This window comes from Pteropus medius, unplaced genomic scaffold (genome assembly GCF_902729225.1).
Source record: "Pteropus medius unplaced genomic scaffold, Ma_sr-lr_union100, whole genome shotgun sequence".
Lineage (NCBI taxonomy): Eukaryota > Metazoa > Chordata > Mammalia > Chiroptera > Pteropodidae > Pteropus > Pteropus medius.
In genome coordinates, this window is record NW_024340849.1 from 511,346 (window position 1) to 533,587 (window position 22,242).

The 22,242-nt window shown below is 53.8% G+C and overlaps 1 protein-coding gene across 6 annotated transcripts in view; it reads right to left on the reverse strand.

Annotated features, from left to right (window-relative positions):
* ATP9B (ATPase phospholipid transporting 9B) overlaps positions 1 to 22,242 on the reverse strand; it is a 157,254-nt gene that overhangs the window by 29,340 nt on the left and 105,672 nt on the right. For 5 of the 6 annotated variants that reach the window (XM_039839358.1, XM_039839349.1, XM_039839342.1 and 2 more), the window contains 3 exons: positions 16,869 to 17,011; positions 10,119 to 10,231; positions 7,107 to 7,355 (listed from right to left, as the gene is read on the reverse strand). In XM_039839358.1, the coding sequence (XP_039695292.1) occupies positions 7,107 to 7,355; positions 10,119 to 10,231; positions 16,869 to 17,011 (505 nt within the window). The remainder of the gene's footprint in view (positions 1 to 7,106; positions 7,356 to 10,118; positions 10,232 to 16,868; positions 17,012 to 22,242) is intronic. The other variant, XM_039839368.1, reaches the window with a different exon arrangement.

The following is a 22,242-nucleotide window of genomic DNA, read 5'->3' on the forward strand; positions in this document are numbered from 1 at the left end:
CCCATGCACCGCTGGGTCTACGTGCCTGTGCTGGGACAGATCCTGGCGTCCGCATTCGTAAGCGATCTTGGTCTGCGGTTTCCCTGCTCTGCCTCGTCTGGTTTTGGTGCCAGGTAACACCGGCATCGCACGGTGAGACGACAAGGGCACGGCCCCCACCCATTTTTGGGGGAGTGTCTGTGTAGACTGATGTTATTTCCTCTGAAAAACTTGGTGACATTCGCCACTAAAGCCACCCGGGCCTGGAGATTCTTTCGAGGGAAGGGTTTTAGTTACAAGTCAAATTCCTTTCATCGACACGGGGACCGACACAAACGGACTGACAGCCCTGCTCCCCTCTGATGGGCGAGCCAAGGCCGAGCGTGGTCCAGCGCCTTCTAGAGCCGGACGTGCTGGCTCCTGGCCGCGGGCTCTCCCCCGAGGTTCTTCAGTGCTGGCGAAGCGCCGACTCACAGAACGGTCTGATGTGAAATCGTGTCCCGACTTCTCAATTCGTTAACCAATACGTATTTCGACGTGGACGTTTAGTGAAGAAATTAAGACACAAATGAACCGTTTTCAAAACAGACAATGATTTAGGAATAACATAATGAATTCGTAAAGTAGGTTTGATTCTGCGGATGCTGCTTCAGCGGGTTTGGGAAGAATTCAGACGTCAGAAGGTGAAACTCCTGACTTCTCTGAGGCACGGTCAGTGCCGACGGCGCTTCGACCACCGTTTGACCTGAAAATGAAACCGCCAGACTCCTTGTTCTGGGACGACATGCTTCATGTGCTGTGCTCACTTCGCTCGGAACTGAAACGAGGCGCCTCTCTGAGCAGGCGTTACAAGGGCCAAAAGAAGGGGTGCAGGCAAAGCGCTCACAACAGCGCCTCAGAGAACGGCTCTGTTGTGAGCGACGCCCTCCACGCAGGTGTGCGGTGACGCACTCCACTGCTGTGGCTTTGTCGGGGGACGGTCTTCGCAGAGCAGCTGTCGTTGATAGGAAAGCCACCGGCTCGCATCCTACTGGAAGGACGTTCTGAGGGCTTGTGAACTAGTGGTTCTGCAGGCGAATCTTTTGCTTTTCTAGTACGAAGTCATATCGTGCTATTTCCTTTCATTAATTATATTGACCTTTTTCTGACGTACCGTCTTGGGAAGGACTTCCAGGACACTGTGAAAAAGTACTGTGATGACAGAGTCTTGTTCTGCATGCTTACTGGACGTGACGGTGACTAGGGACAGAGGAACTGAGCCATACGTAAACCATGTTGAGAAACTTTCTTCCCACTTTGAATTTGCCATTATTGTTTTTTTGGGGCGGGGGCTCATTTGTTTGGGTCAGGAATGGTACTGAATTTTACCTTAAATGCTTTTTGACGTCTCCAACAGAAATAAGGCCACCATGTAGCTGCCCACCTGCAGACGTGAAGCCGCACTCACGTTTTCGAGCACTGAATCCTATCCCACGGTGACCGCTACTTGGTCATGGTCGTTCTTTCAACAGACCCCAAGACTGGCTCGCTGGCACGAGGCTTGAGGATTTCTGTGTCTCTGTTCATGAGACACATCTGCAATTTCTTTTTCATCGTGTGTGTATCTGTGTTATCTTGGTCAGATTTTTCAAGTTAGGATTAAGTTGCTTCACAAAATGATTTAGAAGCTTTGCAGGTTTTTCCCTTGTTCCAGAAAAGTTTTTATAGTATGGGATTTATCTGGGACCCAGATAACTGACCTATAAAACTGTCTACTCCGAAGGTGTTTTTTTGAATTTCTTTTCTGGTCTATTCAGGTTTCACACATTTCTTTAGACTCCATTTGGCTAATTTACCTTTGGTTGCATGGTTATTTAACAACATTTCCAAGAACATTAGTTTTTGGGCTGTTTGATATTCCCTTATAAGATTTTAAGCCCGTTTGTCTCTTATACACTCTTCATATGCATAATTGTACATGTGTATACTTCGCTTTGCATGCAGTTTTGTATTTACTATTTTTGCAAATAATTCTTTCCATTTTGTTTGCCTATCACAGGGTCAGCTTTTGAATTTATTGCCGTCTCAATCTTTACTTCATGCTTTTCCTTTGTCTTTTCTTTCTCCTACTTTCCCTCGCTTTTGTTTCTTCTCCTAAATCTTTCAGCTGGATGCCAAGTTCCTGTGTCCCTTCTCACAGATGCGCACAGCCTCTGGTTTAGCGTGCAAGGCAGCCCTAATGCGTCGCTGACCGAGGTGGAGCTTCTGCCTCCTGTCACAGGAGTGCTGCCGCCCACGTCTGGGAGGCGGTGGCCGAGCGGGAGCGGTTCGTGGCCACTTTTCGTGCTGGCCTTGCCCGGGGCCGTTCTTCTCTGCGTTTCGTCACACTGCACACACTCCGTGCAGTGGCTTCTAACGGGACGCGCACACAGTGCTGCTGGGGAGGCGGTGGGGACTGTCAGGTGCGGCTCACAACTTCTCTCGGGGAGCGGCCGGCACACTGCTGCTTGCTCTCCCACCCGTGCGGCCCCCGGGGACAGGAGGAAGGGGCCTGGGCTGCACACGTCTCTTCCTGTTCCCTTCGGGTGCTGTTGGCGCTGGCGGGGGCGGCCTGAGAAAGCCCTCCTCCTCCTGTCATTCACGGAAATGTCCCTGGGATGGGTTCTTCAGGAAGGGAGCTTGAGGTGCTGTTGCTCGAAGTTATCTGTTTGGGCAGTTCTGTCAGTATTCGAATAAAATACGGGGAGAGTGGCTGATCAGACACTCGGGTGCTCGCATGTTCGTGTGGAAGGCTCTGCCTGACGTTATAACAGGACGTAACCTTGAGAGACTTTTCTCTGAAATGTAAAGATGACCCAGAACTCACAGGCTTAATACGTTTCAAATGACTATTTCTCTGACTGCTGAGCTTTTACCAATATGTGATAATGTGATTACTGATAATAATTAAAGTCTGAATGTAAAACATCTACGTGGGAGCCTGCGCTAAATCTCATCCACAGGCCACTAGTGACACACTTAGGTGATCTCTGTCACAGCCGCTTATTTGCACACTCACGCTTCTCCGTGCAGGTAGCCAGTGTGGAGGGCGGTTCCAAGAGCTGTAGCATGAGAGGACACAGAATAAGGGGCGAGATGTTATCATTAAGTTTTCTCTGCGATTCCGTTATTCAGAAATTTCTGTGCTACTATTCTTTAAAAGCTTGGGAGAAAAGTCCTTTAGTATCCTGGCAATTACATGCACACAGCTGCCAGCTATACGCCAGGGGGACATGTTTTCCCACGCGCTGTGTCAATCATAGTTTGGTCAGTGACGTGTCTTCATTTTCCGTGGCGGCATTACCGGCGTCGTTATAATTTAACAGAATTGTGAACGTAAAACACTCCGATTGCCTAGCAAGGCTGCCCATCAACACCTCCGGCAGGCCCCGCAGCCCATGTTCTCCCTGCCCTGAGGGTCACAGAGGGAGGCTGACGTCAGGACAGCGCGCTGCTCCCCACACGCATATTGACGAAACACCACAATCAGTCCTGCTTTGACGGGCACACGCGATAAATGGCGCGAAGGTCCAGCAAGCCACATACGTGGGGGCTTATCAGCAACCCAGAAGCAGAGCTTCCAGGACATGACGCTCTTCTAGTTTTAAATACTCTGCTTGCGGTTTGTCACCAATTTTAGCAGATTCTTGCCTATGGCTGTCCCAGTGAGGAGGTGACATCTACCCCTTGAAAGAATATTTAAATGTAGAGCTTGCCTACGTGGGAGGCTATGGCCCCGGCCGGGGAGAGCACCACCACCAACAGCAGGTGGACAGGCGTCAGCCGTCGTTGGCAATCACTGCCCACCGATGCCTCTGGATCAAGAGAGGGCAAAGGTCCTCAAGGTTTGTGTCATCCTGCGCCTTGATCCCTGGAGCTGGCGACCTGTGCACTCGGAGGCTCTGCCTGCTCCGACGGGAGCTCCGTGTCAGCATCCTGCACCCACCGGACACACAGCCCGGAAGAGGCTACATGTTAACTCTGCCCAGGAATTCCCAGAAAACATTTAATGTCTGCTAAACTGGGCTGTGCTACGCCGAGGCTTTGCAGAGACAAAGTGCCAGGGAAGCGGAACTTTCTACGCTTTTAGAGAAAAGGAACCACTCACTGCTCGCTTAGCACAAGAAACAGCGACCAGGGCGTGATGACACCACACCATGAATACGAGGTCAGCTGTCTCCACCTGGACATCACCGCCGCCCGCCACACAGCCAAGTACCACCGAAAACTCCACGACGACACGTCGACGCTGGTATTTCCTGACCACAGCTCACAGAACTTTTAAGGGTTTACGGTCACCCCCCAGAATTCCAAAACATCACAAAAATTCATCTGCGCACATGGAAGCTAAAAGATCTTTTTTGCTTTGGGGAAAATAAACACAAGGACTCTTGTGAAAAGCTGCTGCAATATCAGAGTCTCAGAAACGAAGACGATCCACCTAAGAAATGAGGTGCTCTCAAGGCTGAGGACACGGGAACCACCACGGAGCAGAGATCACATGAGCACGGCATTGACACAGACTGTAGACACCAGGTGAGTCTCCAAAATGACTGCAGCTTATCACCCAGATGTGTCGTGACAGGTCAATGCTGAGGTCAAACAGGAAACGTCAACTGGGCGCAATACTCTCAGTACTTCAGTCAATAAAAAATGTTTTAAAGTGCGTGCCGGTGACTGTCAAATAGTGCCTTTGTCCCTCGACTCAGTGGGGCGAGTTCAATCGGCTAGATAATGAGCCATTCAGATGATTTTCCTTGGGCTTCGAGATCTGCAAACACGGCCTCCACACGGCACCCACACAGCTCTTTAAAAATTGTGATGACTGGACCCTTTCCATTTTCAGACTAAAAGGTGTGTTGGGGATTGCCCACAGGGCATCTGACGCTCTGCCACTTAATCAGGGTCCAGCTCCCGGGGCAGGAAGGCCGGTTAGCCAAGTGCGAATTTAAACAGCGAGGTCATCGGTCCCTGCTCGGTCCTAGCGCTCTCTGAACCCAAAGGATCCCTCTCTGTGTCAATTCCTAATTTAAGACTTAAAAAGTGTTAAGACATACAAAAACCTAAGGAGGAAAATGCCCACATGCTTTCAACAAAACTTGTATCTACTTTTGGCAGCTTTTCTCCTCCTTTTCGGTTGGATAAAAAACGAATTACAAATTAATTATCAAGAAGCAACGCAGCTACTCTAAGGTCACTCTAAGCGCGTCCCGCCTACAGCCGCCCACGCGGGGCGCTGAGCGGTGCCGGGAAGGGCGCGTGGGGCGGGCCACGTGGGCGGGGCCAGGTGAGCGGCGGGAGCGTGGTGTTGACAAGGTGACAGGGCCAGGGCTGACGACAGGGCCGCGAGGGCCGCAGCGCGTGCGCAGGGGGCGGAGACCCATGGGGCTGTGCCCAGGGTTCCGGCCTGGAAGAAACCCGCGTCTCTTCTCGGCGGCTTTTCGCCAGCTTTAAGCTCTCGCGTGACGAGCGACACGCTGCGGTGGCTTCTAAACAGGTTGGTTTTGGTTAGAGCGACAGTTTCTAGAGTAAACGAGCACGGGAAAGGCCTGTGTGACTAATGCTCTGAAAGGGAACCTGTCCTCACAACGCAGCACAGGCTGGCTCGGAGCCGCCCCGCCGGCCGGCGCTTGGGCCCTCCGCCCACGGTCCTGCACCCCACGCCTTGGGATCGCAGCTGAGGCCGCGTGTGCTGCTGGCCCTCTGATGACGGGGCGACATGCGAGCAGAACCGCTCCAAACTCGGCCCGCTGGGGCGCGGGACTCGTGCCCTTGGCTCTCCGGGTCCCTCGCAGCGTCCAGCTTCGATCCTGGAAGTGCGTCGGGAGGGAAGGCTGAGGACCCCCGGCGCTTCCCAGCGTGGGCGCCACTCCCTGGGCTGGGCACCGAGGCCCGCCCAGCCCGCACCGGGCCCGGGCACGCACGCGGGAGAGGCGAGCGCCCAGGCAGGACGAGCGCGAGGCCGCCAGCCCGCCCGCTGTGAGGCCAGGCCCGACGGGCCATGGTCACACCCATCCCCCGGGAAAGGACGATGGCATCCTGGCCATCCTGCCTCTCTGCTTCGGGGCGTCCACACGGACACAGAGACGCCTGCTGGGGGCGGAGGTGGCGCCGGCCACACACGCAGAGGCGATTCGGTCCTCTGCCTCGGGGAGCACTCCAGCTCTGCGGTCACACACGCGGCGCCTCCCCCAACCCTGCAAACTCGCCGTGTGCGCTCCACTTCCCTCGGCCGGTCCGCTGGGCTCCGCCCTGTGTCACCCCGCACGCGGCTGTGCTCAGTGGCTGCGTCCGGGGTCCATCCCCTGCCCTGTCTGTCTGATGGCGTGCACCCAGGGTGGGTGAGGTGGCACCCCATTTCCCGAGTGAGACGCTACCACAGTGAAAGGCTTTTCCTGTTTGAAGTGAACGTTAACGAGACTCACCAGCCTCCTCGCCTTCAAACACTCGGTCAGATACGATTTAACTCTGGAGGTACTTTTCGGGGGTTACTGACTTCCACAAGCCCGTTTCACAGCGTGCTGGAAGGCGCCTGCGGGCTCACACTGCTTCTGTGGGTGCTGTGATTACCTTACAGCGTCACCTGAGGGACCCCGAGTGGACAAATGACAAGCAAGCTGTATGTAAGACGTACCGGGACCGGACAGGACCCGGGCTAATTAGTTGCAGAACCGATTTTTATCGACCTGAAAATCAAGGACTAATGTAAAGGTTGAAACGATGCATCATCCTATTTAAGATTTCCCCATTTCAGTCCTCTGTAGATTTGAAAAATTATTTACATCCTAATCCTCTTTTGAAACAGATGCACTTTATCCAAATGCTGGCAAAAGTAACTGGGAATTTAATGTGCAAAGCTGACGGTTCATTTGGAGATAAGAAAAAGCCTAGTGAGGCAGCCCGAGTTCCAGCAGCTGTCAGACTCTGGGCACATGCGGCCCAGAGCTCGGGACAGCTGCCACCTGCTGTTCCCTCCCAATGGTGCCGAGACACAGCCACGGGGGACAAGCCCCCCGTTCACCCCCCAGTGAGGACTCACGCTCATGCCTTTGAGTCCAAGGAAACACACACGGCGACACCGTGAGATGCTTCCTAAGAGGCCGACTGACCTCATCGGGGCTGGAGGCCTGGTAGGTGCGGTTCTCGTCAGTGAAGTCTCGGTCCGCCTCCGCGTACTCGGTCTCGGCGGTGACGCCGGCTCGGGACTCATACACCGGCGTCACGTTGTGGCACAGCGCAATGGCCTTCACTGCTTCGTGCACTCGGCTGCTGACACTTTTTCTAACTTTGGGAGCTGAAGGCTGGGCTTTTCTTGGTGGAGTTGAACTGGTGCTGTTTCCACCAGTTGGGGAAGGCAGCTGTAAAAGATGGAGCACCACAGAATCACAGATGAAGCGGTCCGTACCGAACTGCTAACATGCGCTGTCTTTAAAGGCCTGTTCGCCGGTGGGGACAGGCGCACGCTCCTTCTCTGCCTTGCTTCTGGCCATCTCCCCCAGGCTCTATTCCTAGAATAAGGTTTTTTTCCATCCGACACTGCAAAGCACTTTGATACCTCCCGGGTGTCAAGTATGTCACAATATTTGCTATAATACTTAAAATCTGACCGTTTCCTCTTACTAGGTTCATTTTCAGTGTGGCATTCATCTGCTAGGTCCTTAATGATTCCTGTGTATTCACTACTCGTAAAAACTATAAATTAAAGAACAGAATGGAATGGTATCCCATACTCACAACTGCTTCCATTTTTCTCTGAAAAAACACTCTACGTAGCGCAGTACGCGCCCTCCCCTAACACAAGTCAGCCCGTACTGAGTCCCTGAGCTCCATGCCTACTTCTGTGGGTCGCACTGCAAGATGGTGTCACCACGTGCTGAGGGAGAATGGCCCCCGGGCGCCATCTCAAAATCCTGGCCCCTCTGGCAGCCGCCCACTCAGCCCTGCTGCCTGCTTGGCTCTGCTCGCGCTCAGCTGCGCTCGGGTTCGCTGCACCAGCCACTCGGATGAGACCGCATTATTCACCTCCTGCTCGGGGGAGGGGGAGGGGACGCTGCCCCTGACCCCGACAGGACTGTCAAGCATTTCCTGAGTAACTTCGGAGCCGCTCGTGACAGTCCTCCTTAGAAGCCAAGTGTGTTGCTTTCACGTGGGGTGTGCCGAGCCGCTGAGCCGTGATCTCCCTGCCCATCAAATTACAGTGCTGCCTAATGGAGGGTTTACTTCTCTGCTCAGCTGGCGCCCTGTCAGCGAGCGCCAGACCCACATCTGCGAGCTGCTCGCCCGCTGCCGGTCCAGCAGAGGGACGCGCTGGCGCCCGCCTTCCGGACTACGCTGTGCTTACTGACGGCTGCACAATGAGATTTCACACAGATCCCATTATAGACCGTGCCCTCCGTCACTGGACCCTCCGGTGGGGGAGCAGAATCAGGCCACAAAGACTGTGCTGCCGTATAGGGACCTCGCGGACCGCTGTCCTCTCAGCTACGATGCAAACGCGAGGGAGACAGCGTCACCTAGGAAGTCCTGTCTAACCGGGTGCTCAGTGGAGAGCTTTCAGGGAAAAAAATCTTTAGGTCCTCTTAGATGGAAGTAAATATATTTGCTGTTGTTATATGACTCATTTTTCTGCTTTTTCCTAGTAAAATCACTTATTTGAAGCTGTTCAAATCATATTCGTGAATAATATAATTTTTTAAAAAACAGATGTCACCTGGCACCATTTCAGTCCAGACACAGATACTAGGCGAAGGAAGGCTTCTTCTATCAATAAATATTCCAGGCCACAAAACACTTGCATTGAAGTATGTGACATTTGAATAAAGTGCTAGGTTCTAAGTGTTTGGCATGTCGGTGCACTTGTATGTGTAAACATCACATGGGATAAATATCTATGCGTGTGAGATTTTTTCATTTGACAGCATCTGAAAAGTAAAGTCTATGGCAGACTGGAAACTGTCACAGAACAGAGGGGAGGTTTTCACGAGACCAACACGGGGCTGACGACACACCTTGGGTCCCTCAGAAGGGGAATGGCATAGGGTCAGTGCAGTTCTGTCCAGTCTGCAGAACCAAGCTGGAAACAAGTGACTGGACACACGAGCAGCCTGCCAGCCTCTGTGGGTAGATCCCCTGCTGCCCCCACGGGGGCCCACGGGGCTAGGACTGTGTGCGTGCGTGGTGTGCACCTCTGCGGCCCGTATGCCTGGTTGTCGTGGAGGCTGAGGCTTACTCCACAAGTAAGACAGCGAGGCAGGGCACAGCCCGGGGAGCAGCGCATGCCAACGCGGGCTGCGGTCCCCTGCCTGGCCAGCTGTCCTGACTCTGAGTCGGAGACTGCCAGGCACGGGACCGGTAAGATGAAACCCAAGTGAGTGAACATACACGCTGTGTGTGAAAAGAGCTACAGAAACCGTGGGGCCTAGAAAGCGACCCCCGGAAAGTGGCCTCTGTCTCAGGCCCTCTGCCGACCCCTGCAGGATCTGTGCACACGCACTGGCCGACGATCGTCAGGAGCCTGGGGGGCCAGGGGGCCGCAGGCTACAGCCACGGCAGGGAGCCTGCTGCCTGTATGGTCTGGCTGCATCCTGCAGAAGCAAAGCGCCCCCCACCCCCGTTCCTCCACCCCAGACAGACTGTGAGGCCCTGGTGATAAAGACGAGATTTAGGTCATGCCGAAAAGAGAGGCCTTACCTACTGGACACAGACTACAGACTGAAGGGGAAATGATGCGACATGTGGGCTTCACCTCAGAGCAAGTTGGTGGTGGAGGGTGCGGGGGGACTGGGCGGCCCGCCAGGCCCCTTGGGCTGGGCCTCCCACGTGTGCTTACTGACGGGGGCACACACGAGGGTGGAGAAGGAGGGCGCGCGCACAGTGCGGGCCGACAGGCTGTTAAGACGCCGGCCCGATGCAGCACTCTGCTCCGCATCCCTCAAATACTGCTACCGAAAGATTCTCGCAAACGATTCGCTAAGAACGTTCACTGTGAGTGAGTCATTTGAGGTCATGTGCCTTCTACGGTTCTATGACACAGAAACGCTTGTTTAGAATTTAAAGCAACGGAAGAGGTTTGGTAACGTACAGATGAGCAGGGACGGGCTCCGCGGGGGCCGGCAGCCTACCTGCAAGCAGGAAGCCCGGACGTGGCCCTGGATCTCGTCCATCGTGTCTGTGCCGTAGGACACGGTGCCCAGGTGCAGCCGCTTAAACACCATCTCGTTCCGGGTGAGGGTTCCTACGACAGGACAGCAACACGGCAAGTAAGTGCACGCCGGCGGCTGAGCGAGGACACTGTGGCGTTGGAGCCCGCACGGTTCATGCCCCGGGGCTGGTGCCCCTCACCTCTGAGCACCCCTCTGCCTCCACAACGTTCTACTCCGTGACGCAAAGTCTCCTGAAATGTCACGTGCCTCTTTTCACGTTACCGCTGGGGACAAGCGCATTTCTTCTTCGCATGTCATTAGCTCTTCAGGAACTTTCAGTTCCATGGAACGTCTGCTCCGTACCTGTCAGCTCAGACCTGCATTAGGTGCGCGTGCAGGCCGGCCCCATCCCGGAGGGCCAGGCAAGAGACCACAGGGCGCAGCTGCCAGCTTTGCAGTCACACACGAGCACAGCCCAAGCGGACGTCACCTGGACCCCAATTGGCATGTCCATCAGTTTCAGAAAAATCTATTTTGAAAATAGGTTTTCAATGGTTTTTCATGGAATGAAACCGGACGCATGTGATGCGCAGCACGGGCTGGACCAGTGGAGTGTGAGAGAGCGGCCACGTATGCTCAGGTCACGCTGGCCCCGGTGGCCGAGTGCAGGAGGGTCACTCGGGGCCACCAGCCGGCTGGGCCCAACACCAGCCCTTGCCTCTGGGCTCCTAGGGAGGCAGTTGCAGAGAGTGCGCGGCGGGTCACTGTTCTGAGAGCTTCCTATGACACACACAGCCAAGGGCGGGGCAGTGGCATCCCTGGCAGGCACTCAGAGATGACGCCTGGTGAGTTTTCTTTAAAAGCGGCACACAGATTCAAGATGCCCTGTTCGTGCTCTAGAAGGAGACCCTAAATGCTTTATACACCTCACTCAGCAGAGACACACAGACGACTCATGTGCGCCTGTCGATGGCTGGTCTCACAGGAGCAGCGTTGGGGGGGCACGCATGGCCGCGGCGCCGGAGGGGGCTGCAGGGCTGTATTCTGGGCCTCCCAGCTTATTCTGCGGCACGGGAGGGTGGTCCACGACACTGACGGGGCACCAACGTCAGCAGAATAACAACACAGCCGGTCAACGAGGAGAAAGGCGATCTGCCCACGGCTACAAAACACCCATTAACGGTAACTGATTTTTGTTTCCTGGGCACACGTGACATTCTGTTAGTAAGAGGGTTGATTTGGAAGGAAAAATGCTGATTCTGGATGTCTTATTATTGTCAAATGTCCCCTTTCCTGGCAACAATGGCATTTAACGTGTAGAGATGCTGCCTGGGAGCCCGCAGTGGCACGTGGGCGTCGCCTTGCTGTGCGCGTGTATGCGCGTCATGCTTGTCGAAACCCGACTGACCATAAACGTTTGTTCCTGGACCCACAGCTCTGTCCCCTGCTTTGCCAGGACCACACCGTCAGGATCCCCGCAGCGTCGCAAGGCGTCTGAAAACGAGGAAGTGTCTGTCCTCCAGCTCGGCTTTTTCCAAGAAGGTCCAGGAACGGGTCCCTTGATTCCCGAGAACGTCAGGACTGGCCAGCTCACTTCTGCAGCTGGGGTTCTGAAAGGGGCTGTGCGGAATCTGTGGCCAGCTAGGGGCCACCGCTGCGTCTCCACATCGGGAACCACTGACTACTTTTTGATGCCGTTGTAAATGGGATTGCTTATTTAATTCTGCTTTGATCACTTCGTTGCTAGTGTATAGAAACGCAATTCATTTTGGTATATTGATCTCGTATCTTAAACCCTTACTGACCTCACCATTTATCGGTTCTAAGAGATGTTTAGAAGATTCCTTAGGCTTTTCTGTACCGAGATCACGTCACACACAAATGCCTAGTTTTACCCTCCTTCATGACAGACATGCTTTTTTCTTTTTCCTGCTGAACTGCCTTGGCGAGAACCTGGAGTGTCCATAGCAGCATTATTCAGGAGAAACAAAAGCCAGAAACAACTCCAATGCCTAGTGACTGATAGATAATGGTAAAAACTGCATCCATCCACACCGTGAACCTTATTCGGCAACAGAAAGGAAAGAATTATGACACACGCTGTGACGTGGAGGAACCCGTAAGACGTCATGCTGGGTGAAAGCAGCCAGGCACAAGGGGACACAGGGTGTGTGGCTCCGCTCATGTGACAAGTCCGGAACAGGCAGACCTACTCAGGCAGGAAGGAGAATGGGAGTTACCTCCAGCTGGGGGCGGGGGGGTGGATGACGCTGGCGTGTACACGCTGGCTTTGCAGAGTGATGACAGCGTTCTCGACGTGGACCGTGTGACGGTGTGATGGCAGTTACGCCAAACGCTAAGAGAGTGGCACATCGGATGGTCTGCCATTTGAAACAAACAATTGCTGCATCTGCTAAAATTTCTAAGTTGCTGAGTTGCTAATAAATCACGTTTTAAGCAGTTTAAACTGACTAGCATTTCTCATCGAATGAATAAATAAATATTTGTGTGTTATTTTGCCATTTGAATAAATGTATTCCCATCTCGTTGGATTAAAGAAAATGAAACATTTATGTAAATATTCCTTTAGGTGAGTGGCGCATATAATTTCTTAACGTTTTAAGATGAAAGCTGAAAATATTTTTTTAAATTCCAAGGGTTATTTCGCAGCTGACTCTAGAACTTTGGTGAGCAGGAAGGTCAGGGCTGGCCTCAGACTTTCCATACCTCTCGTGCAGCAGGTGATATGGTCAGATTAGACCAGCTACTAAAGAGTCAGGAACGCAAGCTTATTTTTCAGATATTAAGTAAGTGTCATGGTTTCGACCAAGAGGTAGTTTCTACAATTTTTGTCTTCTTGATATAGCAGAAGTTAACATGTCCCAAACTTGACACGTGGCCAAGGGGTGGGACTGAGGAAGGCAGAGGCTCAGAGAGCCACCAGGTCACAGCGTCCTAATGCCCTGGTCATGATGGTGGCTCCATGGACAGAAAAGGGCTTTTGACAAAAGGTTTGTAATTCATGAAAGAAAAAAAAAAAAGCTGTAGCTCTTCAGTAAGCAGGATTTTTGGACTACACTGAGCAAAGCGGGCAAAAAGGAAATTAATTTTCAAGGAAGAAGTCCTGCAGGCATCATCTCAGGGTGGTGACAGATGTGACGCACAACCACAGGGAGGAGGCCTCGTCGGAGCAGCAGATGCGGAGCCGTCTGGTCAGATGTTCCTGGACGGGGCTTTGGCCTCGCACCAGAGCTCACACCGCGGCAGGAGAGCGCAGGGGCTGTACCAGAGATGCGCCGGGCTGAGGGCTGCCTCGGGACCGTGGTGCTCCGTGCCACGCGCTCGGTCTGAGCACGCCCGGGGGGCGGCTGGGCGCCCAGGCCCAAGGACAGTGCTGAGCGGCTGCGCTGGCAGGACCCGTGCCCTACAGCGGCAAACGCCGTCGCCGTCCTCGGGCGGGTGGCCCAGCGCTGCACAGTTCGAGCCCCGCCCGTGGGCGCAGCACGCCACCCGGCACAGAGGGCGCCGGCGCAGGAGACGCGCACGCGATCAAGCACAGGCCCCGCGGCTCTGTGGGTAACGGATGCTGCGGTTAAAATAGAGTCCCAGGAAACCTGTCGTTCCGCGTGTTTTAGAAGCGGCTTTGTTCTACGTGGGGACGGCGCTCTTGGGAGCGGGAGTTAACGTCCGGCTTCTACAGGCTGCGCCCCGAGTTCCGTTCTAAAATTTATGAGTTCTCTGCAGCATTGTTCTTTAAACAATGGCACTGTCAAAGGCCACCGGTGAGAAGATTCAGGTTCTCCCAGCGGATTAAGTACAAATGGCCTGCCCTCCGGTTTCGGCATCGCTTGCTCATTTATCACGTCACGTCTAGTATTTCTGGTCAGTGTCGATACCCTCTGCGTCCCGGCAGTTAACAGATGTCTCCTCTTGTCGAATGAGTTACTTTATGTTTCACGCACTGGCGGCCGCAGATGTGTCACTATAGCAACATCGTTAATCTCAGAGCTCACCGGAAACGCGCACTCCAATCAAGCCTAATTATTCCACGTTGCTTTCTCGTCCGCGAGGAGGAAGCCGCAACACGGTTACTGGGGTGCTGCACCCTGCTGCACGTCCCAAGAAGCTGAGAGATGCTTCTTGTCAAAAAGCTTCCGGATGAAGCACCAACCGATCCACTACCTGTGGGAGCGTGGGGGTCCTCTGACAGTGGCTCTCCCTTTGTCACTTGAGCTGGACCTCAGGCCACTCGGGTGGGGCCTGCGAGCTACGCTCCGCCCCTCCCTCTGACTCTGAGGGCTCCACCGAACAAGCACCGTCTGTAAGACGCTCTGCTGGACGGTGGTGGAGGTCACCGAGGTGACCACTAAGACCGGACCAACGCTGACTTCCATCCTGAAGGGGCGAGGGGAGAGCTGCGTTGTTTGTGACCGCTTAGGTTCCTGGAATGCACACAAGTGAGCACCAGACACGTGCCCGTGCCACAAGGGCGTCAGAGGCACGGAGGGCAGCCTCCGGGGACTTTGTGAAGTCTGACCACGCAGTGCACTTCTGTGTGCTCGGCCGTCCCAGCTCCCTCCCGCTGTGTGGACCCAAGCAGACCTCCCTGGCTGAAGGCAATGGCTTTGCTCAGAAGGGTTAGGGGATTGGTTGGCCAGAGATCACACAACGAGGACTCAACCCAGGTCTGCCCGCGTGAAAAGCCTGCGTTTACAGTCGAAGTGAGGATGTGACTGAACCCTATCTACCTGCTCGCGGTGATAAGAATGACAATCAGCCCCCCATCTGCACGCCTACCAGCTGGGCAGGGTGGCCCCGACACAGTCACAGCAACACCCCCTCCTCCGAGCGCCCTGGCCAGTGACCTGAGGCCAGACACCCTCAGGAAGGAGGAGACCAGCCCTACATGTGTTTTGTTCCGGTTTCTTTTTAATTACATTATATTTTTACTGCTATTCTAATAGGCATTTTTAGAATGAAGGGTCCCAACTGTTGCGGGTGCATAAAAACGCAGTTTCATTTTGATATTGAGTTTAGTCGTGGAACCAGGCTGTCTCATAATCCTGAAAATCTTCCTGATGGCCCTTTGGGTAGAAATCGCTGCGTTTGTTTCCTGGGGCAGAGTTTGCGTGTCCTGCTCTACTTGCTTTGGCCCCTGAGTGTCCTGACTAGAGAGGCCCAGGTCACCGGTCTGGGCGCCAGTGGGCACCCACTGCTGGCGCTGGGCAGCTGGTGGCCACACGCCGGCTCTGGACCAGGCTCTCTTCTACATTCCGGGGGTGCCCTGCAGGGGCCATTCGGGTTCGAGGTTGCTGTGCTCCCCGGCCTGAGCTCCAGGAACGCATCTGTGTCTGGACCCTCTGGCGGCCCTCCTGCCTGCTTTCTGTCATCGTTACCATTTATTCTTCAAGCTCCCCTCCTGTCAGCTGCGGCGGCAGCAGGGGAAGTCCGAAGACCCTTCCTAGGCCGACCTTGACCTGAGCCCCTCCAGCTAGTCCACCCTCCACATCCCACAAGGACAGCCCAAAGGAAAGCCGCATAGTCCTGCAGGTGGACCAGCCTGCTCTGCGGCGGACCTGTGGCTTGACCATGAGGCTGACATCTGTGGAGTGTGACCTCCACATCGGGGACCGCGGGGCGTCTCTTGGCTGTGACGCCGGGCTGTCCTCCCCTGTGCCTCCATGTTTGGCTGTCGGGAACGGGCTTGTTCTTGAGGGAGCTAGGCTGTTACTTTCACCTAAAAACTGCCACTTTCCTAAAGGCTTGTCTTTAACCAGCTGATTTCCGTCCTTGATCATTATACTGCAAATATTTTGTCTTCTTTTAGTTGTGTATCATATTTCTATTTCTTGTCTTACTGCAACGGCTATAGTAACGAATGTTAAATCACGCGTTAGCAGATTTCTCCTCTTCCTGACTCTAGTGAGGATTTCTCTAATATTTTATTAAAAATACTGAATTTTACTGAAGACATTTTCTTTACCGTGTTAATACAAATATTCATTCATTTCTGGTTCACTAATAATTACTAGAAATTTAAATCATAAAGCAAAATTTTCACCCTTAGATACAGCTGTTATTATACTGCTGGGTTCAGTCGTCTTTCATTTAGTACATTACACATGGACAAGAATTCTCCAATGAAAAAAGGAAAAAGCCAAAATAAGGACAAATAGAATCTGGGGCATGAAAACAGGGTACAGAGGAGCTTACAAGCACCATTCCATAAAAAACAAGCAAATTTTGCTCTTAAGAAGCCACCAAAGAGGTATAATAAAGGCAGCTAAATAAAACAAAAAACAACAGTAAGGCTGGAGAAAGTTCCAAATATAGAAACACGTCACTTAAATCTCTAAGAATTTAATATTTTGCTAATTCTGATCATACCATTATATTAAGATGAAAATAACTTGTGTGTCAGTTTTCAAGAGCAGAGTCTGAGAAATTCTAAGTATGAATCAACAGTTATACACACCCCCATAAACCTCAGTGGACACACACGGCACACACACACACATGCACGCACACGCACACACACACACACGCACACACACATTAACCGTTATGTGGACACACACATAACAGCCCATCCATGCACAAACACATACTCCCCACAAACCTAGGTAGACGCGCGCACGTGCATGCGTGCGCGCACACACACACACCCCCATGACCCTGTGCGGACGCACACACTGCAGCCCCTCCAGGAGCACACGCATGGGCGGTTACCTGTCTTGTCCGTGAGCAGATAAACGAGGCGCCCCAGCTCCTCCGGGATGGTGCTGGTCCGGACGACTGTGCCAGGAATGTTCTCGTCTCTCATGACCATCCAGCCGTATGCCGCTTTACCCATGTCCAAGTTCACACGCAGACTGCCAAGAAAAACCCATCGCGGTCGTTAGTAGGATGCAGCCTGCGTAACGCTTCCACGTCCACGGTTTCCACGTGATTTCATGTGTGATACGCATTACCTTTAACTTTCCCACAGACCTTCGTGCACCCCAGACATCTCTGCAGGTGACGGAGTCAGGCTCTGTCCGTGCGCGGAGGGCCACAGGGCTCAAAGCCAATCGGGTGGCCCCCTACTAGGGACAGGTATTCGGAATGGGGCTTCCTGTTCATCCACCTACCCTGGAACAAGAGCTCACCGGACCCTGCCCCGCAGTGAGGAGGCCGTGAAGGACGGGCTCCGGGCGGGCCAACAGAGGCTGCGGGGCCAGGTCGCGTGACCTCTCGGAGGGGCGTAAAGGTGGCGGCTGCAGGGCAGGCTCGGGTTGCGCAGTGGGCGCGAGGACCAGAGGGGCCGGTCAGACCGCGGGGCAGCTGGGCCGGGCAGTCGGCTCAAAGGAGGCCCTGAGGCCAGGAGACATTCTCAGCATCTTTAAAGGGTCTCGCTCAGATTTACAAATGTCTTCTCCTCTCCACGTTACGGAGATCCAATGAGGACATTATAAACAGTGCACTACGAATGTCCAGTGCACTACGAATGTCTTTTTATGAGAAACACAACGCGGATCTTAAAAACAGCAAGACACAGGCCACGGCGCTCTGCCCGGAGGCGCAGCAGAGCAAGATCCACGAAGCGTCCGAAGCACGTGGACGGACAGACGGACCCGCTCTGCAGGACGGGGCTCCCGCCGAGGATGCCAGGCTCGCCCGGGGCGACACCGCCCCTCCATCTGGGCCCGCGCAGACAGGACCTCCTTCCGGAGCCCCCAGGCCAACTGGCTGCAGCCGGTGTCCCTGCGTCCACCCCGCAGCGTGCCGAGTGGCCGTGCTACGTGTGTGTGTCTGTCGCGCTTGGTGCCGGCCGCCCCCTCCCATCGCCTGAAACACCCATGTTTCTTCTTTGATCCAGCTTTTCACTGAGATTCTTTCTCCCAAACGCTGTACTTAACCTGAATCCACGCAAACACATTCCCAAGGTGGAACCTGCTCCCTGAACGCCCCTTTCATGTCCTTGCCTGACTGTCCCGGACGCCTGTCACTACACGGCCGTCTCCCGGGTGGGGGGAAGCAGACGTGCCCTGGGGACAAGCTGCCAGGGTCCAGGGACGGGCTGCAGTCTGCTCGCTTCCTATTCTGATCCCACGCCTGAACGAAGCCGTTTCTTTGAGGCCTCCATCATATCCTACAGCCTTCGTCGGTAACTACAAAATTATTCGAACAGGAACTTAGCGTACTTAGAATATAAGAGAAATGTGTAACAAAACAAAAATGCCATTTTTTCTGCTCCATAAGTTGGCAATAATTAAAAAGCTTGAGAGCGGCACATGCTAGTGAGGCTGTGGGGAGACAAGCAGGTCGCTAGATCGCAGCAGAAGTGTGGACCAGCAGGGCCATCGCAGAGGGGGCTCTGTCAACGTGCGGTGATAGAGCTGCGTCTGGCGTGTGACCCGCCACTGCGCGTCCAGCAGCCTCCCACCAGGAGAGCCCGTGCGTGTGGCGGAATGTACAAGGACAGCGTCCACGTGGCACTGATCATACAAACAAGCGTGAAAGCATCTAACCGCCCAGCCACAGCCTAGTTAGAATCTGGCCAAAGAAAAGCAAGTTCAAACAGATACACATACCATTCACGAATTTACAAAACGCACAAACCCGTCACATTTACGGGACTGGCTGCGTGCACCAAGGCCCGGGACCTGCCCGCAGTGCTGCACTAGCGCAGGGGACCCCAACCCTGGGCCCCACCTGTCAGGAGCCGGGCCACACAGCAGGTGAGCCGTGGGCGAGCGAGTGAAGCGTCATCTGCATTTTCAGCCGCTCCCCAGCGCCAGCATTACCGCCTCAGCTCCGCCTCAGGTCATCCGGCCTTAGACTATCACGGGAGCACTGGTCCCTGGGGACAGAAAGGCGGGGACTGCCGGCTTAGATGGCAGGAGGCTGAGCCTCGCCTTGGGTGAAGGCTGAGTGAGTCCCCAGGAAAATCGGGCACAGCGGCAGCTCCAGCAGCTCAGGAAGCTTGCGAACAGCTAACGCACCGCATTTTGAGAGCCTGCCGGCGCTGGGGTCCAGTCCTTACGGAGGGAGGCAACCTCGGATCTGCTCTTCGCCATTGCAGCTTTGTAACGTCAAGAATGTCTTAGAAATGCCCAAGCTGTTGTTCCCATCAACAGTTTGCTCCTTTTCACTGATGTACTCGCAGTACAGATATGCCGGTCTGTTCATCCAGGTGATGCTTTTCTCTGAAGTTTGCGATGACATTACGGTTATGAGTCGCTTGACGACGAGGCGTGTTCTGAGGAATGCATTGCTGAGTGATGTCGTTGTGTGAGCATCACGGAGTGCCCTTACACGCACCTCAGTGGTGCAGCCCGCAGCCCAGGGCTACAGGCCCGGACAGCACGTTACTGTGCCGAGTCCCGTAGGAAATCGTGGGTGTCTGTGCATCTAAACACACGCAGACAGAGAAAAGGTGTGGTGACTGCGGTACAAAGGGTAAAAGCAGTACACCTGCCAGCGCGCTTACCTGGTGGAGCCGCTCTGGGGGAGCCGGTGAGCGACGGTGCGTGCTCAGAGGGGCCGGGCCGGGCCCTGCTGGACACGGCGCACCGCGCGCCTGGGCGCGGCTACGTCCAGGAAGCTCTCTCCTCCAGCAGCAGACTAAGCTCGGCTCGCTGTGACTTTACTTCATAAGCTTTGGACTTTTTTTAACCTTTCAACTCTTTCGTAATAACACGGCTTAAAACATTGTACAGCTGTACAAAAATATTTTTTCTTTATATCCTTATACTATTTTTTTAACGTTTTTGTTAAAAACTAAGACACAAAAACGCACAGTAGCTGAGGCCTGCACGGGGCCAAGATCACCCACATCACCTCCTCCCACCTCCACATCCTGTCCCAGGGGGAGGTCTCAGGGGTGGTGACACCACGCAGCTGTCCTCTCCTGGGATGACAGCGCCTCCTTCTGGAGCACCGCCTGAGGCCCCGCCCGAGGCCCTTCTCGAGGAGGAGTTACTCTTTCCAGAAATGTCCATGGTGGTTTCCTTGGTTTACTTCTTTTTTCCATCGAAGACGTGCTTGTGAACAGATAACGCGCCGTACATTGATGAGAAGCTGTCGGTGTTCGGGTCCAGTTTTAAACCTTTAGAGGAGCGGCTGAGGTCTGCGAATCTTGCTACCCCTCGCTATCCGTTTCCTGGGGGTCCTCCTCCTCCTCCGGCTCCTCCTCGGTCTCCGTCTCCCTCGCCTCTTCTTCAGCTGCGCGGCTGCTCCCGTCCCAACAGCTCCCCGTGGGCCGTCCCCTCAGGCGCCCCGCCACGTCCCCCTCGTCCACACCCAGGTGATGTCGTCCACCCTCGCGACCGCAGCCATGGTGATCTTTGCAGCCTCGTGCTTGGCAAACCCTGTGAAGTCACGGACGAACCTCCTGTCCCCTTTCGGATGCCACTCGCGTGCTCCGTGGTGACACCGCCCCCAGCACGAGTCCTGACGCAGTCGCAGATGTCGTGAGCCCTCCCCCCCTGCAGCAGTGGCCGGGGCCAAGGTCCTCTGCAGGTCGTAGGCCTTAGGAGCTGCTGATGCGCCTCGACCCAGCGGCTGGAACAGAGGGGTGGTTCTGGGCAGGAGAGACAGCCTCTGACACTGTCCGGTAGCGCTCCCGACAGCGAGCGGAATCTGAGTGTACGCCAACCTCCCAACAGCGCTCCCCCGCTGCGCTGGCCCAACAATGCAGGAGGGCTTCTGGGAAGAGGAGCTGGGTCAGCCCGACCGCTCGCTGCTCCTGCCGTTCGCTGGCAGGGTGAGCCTGCTGACGGGCGTGGCGGCCCTGGGCTTCTCCCCGGCCTGCCAGCTCACAAAGGGGGTCCGTTGGTACCTGCAGCACTGCCCCCAGAGGACGCGCATCCCGTCCTTAAAGCCGTGGAACCTGGCACCGACTCGGCCACCTTGTGGGTGGCAGCCCCTGACAAAGACCAGCACTAAACAAAAGCCAAAGGACAAACTTCTGAGAGGAGGAAGACCATTCTACATGGGAGGTCTGAAACGGAAGGAAAAAATGAAGAACGAAAACACGGATAAACCAAAATGCACAGGAAATGGACAAACGATAACATCTTTGGGGCTTGAGAGTGACTAGAATTAAAATAAATGACAAAAATGGCCTAAGGTCAGAAGGGGTAAATGAAGTCAAACACTCTAAGGTGACATGTAATTGAAATGCTGCACTTTAGACTCAGATGAATTAAAAACGATGTTTTTAATTTCTAGGATAACTACTAAAAGAACCACTTATTAAACTTCCAAACTAACATAAAAAGTGGAATTGCGATAAATGATAAGGAATAGAAACATGTGGAAAAGGTCATGTTAAAAGCACAAAATAAGTTGACAGGTTTTAGTAAACTAAAAATATAACAGCATCATAATAATTCTATATGCCCTAGTCAAAAATATCAGTGTAGAAAAAAAGAACTTTGTTATTTATAAAAGACACATATAAATATAAATACACAGAGAAGTTGAAAGTACAAAGATGGAAAAAGACATGCCAAGCAAATTAAAAGCCAGCTGGCATTGCTATATTAACATAAAACAAAGTAGAATTTAATGCAAAAAGCTTTAGCAGAGATAAAGAAAGTCACTTTGTAATGAGAAAATGTTTAATTCAGCAGAAATATACTACAATTTAAACTTGTATATACCCAATACCAAAGACACAAAAATATATAATACCCAAAATAGACAGAATTCCAGGGAAAAGTAGATGAATTCACGATAGTGATGGGAGATTTTAATCCAACTCTGAACAGCCGTCGGAAAAGGCAGCGGGAGGGAAACGCGTAGGGACCTAGAGGAACTGGACGACAGCATCAGCCATCGCCACCAGGGCAGATGCGGAAGCCGGCGGCCAGCAGTTCAAAGTCCGAGTTCTTCTCAAGTGCGCACAGAGTCGTTATAAAAAATCACGAAAACATCGGGTCCTATAACTAGTCTCAACAAATTCTGCAGACCGTCGTGAGCGAAGCGGCAGGGAAAAGCTTGGGCCAGACACACGGCTGTGCGGGTCCCGGGGCCTCGCTCACTCGCGCTGCCCCTGTCCCCTCATCCATGCCGCAGTGTTTCTGCTGCTGCCGTGACCTCGGGGCCTCTGGTCTCC